At 47.3% G+C, this 5,296-nt stretch overlaps 1 protein-coding gene across 1 annotated transcript; it reads right to left on the bottom strand.

Annotated features, from left to right (window-relative positions):
• Positions 1-3,357: 3,357 nt before the first annotated feature.
• On the bottom strand, positions 3,358-4,701 carry RPRM (reprimo, TP53 dependent G2 arrest mediator homolog). Its single transcript, XM_085646419.1, has one exon. It carries the CDS (start codon positions 4,502-4,504, stop codon positions 4,166-4,168), a length of 339 nt encoding a protein of 112 aa, XP_085502545.1. The 5' UTR covers positions 4,505-4,701; the 3' UTR covers positions 3,358-4,165.
• Between the last annotated feature and the right edge of the window lie 595 nt (positions 4,702-5,296).

Below are 5,296 nucleotides of genomic sequence, written 5' to 3'. Positions count from 1 at the left end.
CAGGATAAGGCTTGACACAATCGTCTAACTGCAGCTGGAGTTTAAAGAGCTGCTTTCACGGCTGAGTTGAACTGAAACACCAGATGTGGGTTTCGAAGGCGGGAAAAGGATCATTTAAGATGAGGGGAGGGGGGCATGCACGCATGAGAGAGTGGGGGTAAGGGATCATTTATGCTTGACCATGACACTTACATTAAACGTCAAATCGATTCAGGTGATGAGAGTTGTATTGTGCATCAAGAGGTTCTGCGGCACATTTGTTTTAAAAAGTAGCATGTACGGTCTCATCCTTCGCAGGTGCTTTCCCTCATTTTTGGCTGCGTCTGGCAGAGTCCTGGACTGTGCACCCGATTACAAAAGGTATTTACACTTCCCACCTCCCTTGCACGTTAGAGACATCTGCAGTGAAAGGCGGAGAGATGGCTGTGTCACTCACTGCAGGGACGCCCCACAATCGAGGGGTTCATGTGGGGGATTCGTTGGATCATCTGTGATCCCTCCTCTAAAGTACCCTGAACGGGCACACTAACTGTGCAACACTTCTTGCAGGGTGCATAGTAAGTGCACCACGCAAGAGCCTCTTTATCAGTACTCCCACAATGGTAATAAATGCGGCACAAGCGAATGAAGGAATGTGGCCACCCCTGCTTCGTTCACTGGTTGCGCCCAACTTATCATGCCCCCATTCAAATAAGAGAATGAACCTTTTGTACAGACATCAGAAGTGCACCTGCACAATGGCATTACAGAGAGGGGTGCACAAGCACCCCCAGCCCCTTGTATAACAAAGAAGTACTCCAGGTGTGCATGAAGAAGGGGCCAACGCCCTCTTTATCCGGGTCTCCTCTGTAATGTGCCTGGAGGCACGTGTGCCCGTTCTTGCATGAAATTGCTCCAAGCTAGGAAATGGACCCGCGGGAGTGAAACGTGGGGTGACCTGAAAAGTGTAAAATTAAAGTAATGGAATTTATTAAAAAAATATTTCTTAAGTAAAATGTCGGTTCTCATGAGTGGTGCACCTACAACCTGAAGTGGAATCCTCCTGGGGGTGGTAAAATTACTATCATTAAAACTTTGTAATGGTACTTCCAAATTGAGAAATATGTTACGAAGCACTATATAAAACACCATTTCGTATTTGTATTATTATTATTATTTTGCAGAACGTGTACCACAGGTGAACGCCTACAATGGGAATTTAGAAAATGCACTCAAGGAAAATTGTAAATGCTCCGCAGGAAGTTATTGGCCTGCTCTATGCTCTTTCTCAGCAGGAGGAAGGTGCATGTCAGGGAATGGGTGAATGCGACATAGTCACAATGTTATACACTTACAAAGAATATAAAAACAGGATTAGTTTGCTACAGGTCGGATGAAGGGGAAACATTAAAATCATACTACCCATTGAAGACGAAACCAATGTGCACAAACCTCGTTCAAAAAGGAGTGCATTTCAGTTATGTCCCCCTCCCTCCCCCAGTCAGGGCCCTGATAGCCAACTTGAAAATGAATATACATTTTCCAAAGGACGGGCTGGAAATGTGATTATTACCCTGTATGTATAAATAATATTTGCTTTGCAGAAACTATGTCTGATAGATTCTATTTTATCCTGCATAGATTGTATACATCCCAGAAACATATATCCTAAAACCAATATTTAACAGAATGCAGCTGTGACAAAGAGGTGGGGAAACGGAATACGAGTATGACGAAACACGTCACCAATAACTATACCTGGTTATATCACTCAAAAGAAGTGACGACAAACGACAAATGACCCCGAGTAGCTCAAGTCAAGTAATGACACCGTGTACAGTTTTTTATAAATAAGATAGGCAGAGAGAGAGGGAGAGAGGGGCATAGGGGTGTCCAAATATTAACATGAGTGTTCAGGGCATTCTACTCCAGTAATTAAGCTTTCATGTGTATATTTATTAGAAAGAAAGCTTAAGGTTTTAGCGTGTTGAAATCAGTGGGTGTGACCCATTTGTACACTTCAAACAGAGGCGCATAAAAACAGGCTTTTTCCTGCTAAATAATTGGTCATGCATGTCGTATAGGCTAATACTGGGGGTCGCGTTATTGAACTAGCGACACGTGCGTTGATCGAACAAGTGACATGTGAAGGTACCTTGCCCGGACTGGACCAAATGAAAACAGAAAATGTGGGGCGTGGGGTGTTACACGAGACTAGGCCATGTGTTGCTCAGTAATTTCAGAGCTATCTCTGTCTCACATCCGTCGTGACTCCTGCGCGCGTGTACGCATTATATGACTGTTTATAATTAGAAAAACAAAACCGTATGCGTCACAGGAAAAAAACGGAATACACACGTGAGAATATGCTCTCAGCAGTACAGCTTTGAATCTTTTAACGTTAATTTAGCAGACTGACCTTGCTTCAGAAAAGTGGAATAATAGGCTCGCTAATTGCAGGTCGACACAAAGTGGTCAGCTGCACGTGCAGAGCGCTGCACTAACCACGCTAATACCGTTACACGCGATGGGAAATGTGTCACCGACGTCCTCCGCCGTGAGTAATGTGGGGAAAACAACTGTCATTCTCCATTCCTTTCGCACCTACCGGTAATTGGACTGCGGGAGTGAATGGCCATGTAAGCGCCCTTGTAAACAATACCGCAAATAAGAATGGTAATTGGTTACATCTGATTAAATTGTCTGTGACGTTTATTGTATCGTAAGGATATTTTATAGCCCTATCTTACCGTTATAAGGCCCAAGGCACACTGTGGCGCGTGCGGGTATCACCAGTGCATAACTTCAGGTTTTATGTAAAGGTTGGATTTCACCACGGTTACTGTAAGCCCCGCGCACATTACGTAGGGGCGTATAGCACGTACGTACTACAGGTTGCATGAGGCAGTTATATTAGTCAATGGAGTTGAAACAGTTTCCTTAACTAAACGTCAGGATTCATTTATTTACCTCTGCGAGCTCGGCGGCCCCCGGGCGTCGCGACCCAATGTACCTAACTTGTCACTCCGATTACACAAGGCGAGTCTGATGGGAACATAGCCGTGCAGTGGTGTATTCAATGCAACGAGGGACTCTGATGTTAACCTCGCCATTTGTAATGCTTAATACTAAATTATTGTTGGCTTTTCTTTTGTGTTACTTCAGTGAAACTGGGTTTTCCCAACATGAAAATAAAACCTGAGCAGACTGCCTCATTACCAGAGCACGAGTCTTCCGGGGCTTGATTGCGTAAGTTCGAACAGTTTATTTTCGGAATATCTCTTTCCGTGATGCTACTACAGCGATGCTTTTCCTAACCTAGAACGAGACAGTAAACGTCAGCCGAGTAAAAGCACAAATTAGAAACACGAGCTGCCCAACAGTCCAACAGATGTGTTTATTAAAGTGCGCCATCATAAAAACATATTTTTCTGTCTGCCTGAGAACTTTCTTTTTGTAAACCTTGGCAGTAGTAAATAGGTGTGGGGAGGGCTCGGCTCAAGCAGCAGCCGCCCCCGACTGGGAGGACAGGACAGGGTGCAAACCACAGGGGGGCTGAGGGAATGCAGGCGGAGAAGCCACGAGTGAAGAGTCACCCCCTACCCTGCCCGGAAGCAAACATCCCACAATGACACCACACCACACCCAGTACCCACCTCTCCATAACGTGGAAGGGACAGCGTTTGCCAAATATGTTCATGCCTTAAAAAAAACACAAGTACACATCCCAAACATCAGACGGTAATTTACACGTGACACTCAAAGATAGGACTTTTTTTCTCTTACAACTGGTCAGCAGCTGGTAAAGACAGCGTGTAGGTGAAAATATTGTAATTTACAGTATATTCTGGGGTGAAGAGGGGCGCATTTTGGCTTGTGGTATTTATGGACAGTCACCACACTACCACTGTCCGAAGTACCTCACAGAGTTGCGCTCTTCCGTCGAAGTCATCTTCCTGCTCCACGCAAAAATGTTCTGTGATATTGATGAAGCGACGCTCGTCCATAGTCCACACCGAAAGTTTTTTCTCTCCACTTGTTCAGTACATCTCTCTGACTCCGAGACTCCGGCGCTGTCTCTCGCCAGCCTGTCCAAAGGCACTGCCGGTGCAGGTGCACAGCGCACCGCACAAGAGCCAGCAGCATGTCTCCATCCTCGGGTCTCCTCCTCCAGACCCCGGGCCGCTCAGTAGGGACCGACAACGACCGCCTCCACCTCCTTGGACGGCCGCCGGTCCTTCACCAGAAAGTTTATCATCCCCTCCGACTTGATGAGGAGGTTGCAGCCCAGGAAGAAGATGCCGAAGACCACGGTGAGCGAGAGGACGCACATGACAGCGATCTGCACCACGCGCATGATGTACAGGCTGCGCTCGTCGGGCTCTGCGGGCGCCTCGAAGCCGTCCCCGGTCACCAGGGAGGCCTGGGTGCAGCAGCCCCGCAGCACCTGCTCCAGCGCGGAGCTGCCGTTCCCCGGGAGCCCGCTGAGCGTCGTTCCGTTCAGCAGCAGCAGCGTCTCGTTCATGTTGCCCAGAGTCCCGACTCGGAGTGGAACAGGTGGCGAGTCCCGGAGGAGACTAGAGAAGATGTAGTCAAAGGAGCTCCGCCCAGGGCTGGGCCAGCCAGCGGCTCCCAGAGAAGCTCTACCGGAGGAGAGAGCACTGGACGGGAGGTGAACATTGGCGCCGCTCCTTCTGGTGCTCTTTGCCTGTCATCAACAGTGCTGTGAAAGAAAGAGTCTCTCTGCCTCGCAGCCTTTTAGACAGCTATGTGCGAGCATCACTCAAGGGAGGGACTGGGCACGGGGAGTGTGCGTAAAAAGCGCTACGCGGGGAAAGGGCGCCCCCTGGAGATGGTTGATGTAGTATTACCTCACCGGTTAACGAGTTGAGGATATTCTGTAAAATGTGCGTAGTTTAGATGTGCTACTCATCTCAGTAGGGAAACAAGCCAGGAGGTGAGTTTTGTCTTTTTTCTTTTTTCTTTCTTCTTTCTTCTAAATAAATTTTTATTCTGAGCTGCCTCGATAAAGCGCCGGGACACTCCAATGGAGTAGCCGTGCGCTATAAAAATAAATGTATAACATAACATAACATAAATATATTTGAACTTGGTGTAAAAAAAGGCAGGAGTTGTAAGGAAACGTCACAGAGCAGGTTTACCAAGCGATTATGATTTTAAACCAGTCAATTTTTTCACTCAGCGTTTCATGTCTACGAGGATCGGGCTGACCGGATACCAACACTGCTAGTTATTTTTCGACAAAGCCTCGTCATTGACCCCCCTTCGCCTGTAGTGGAGCGGGTCAGTTAGGGCA

This window comes from Triturus cristatus, chromosome 3_1 (assembly GCF_964204655.1).
Source record: "Triturus cristatus chromosome 3_1, aTriCri1.1, whole genome shotgun sequence".
NCBI classification, from domain to species: domain Eukaryota; kingdom Metazoa; phylum Chordata; class Amphibia; order Caudata; family Salamandridae; genus Triturus; species Triturus cristatus.
This window is presented reverse-complemented; position numbering and strand designations above follow the sequence as displayed.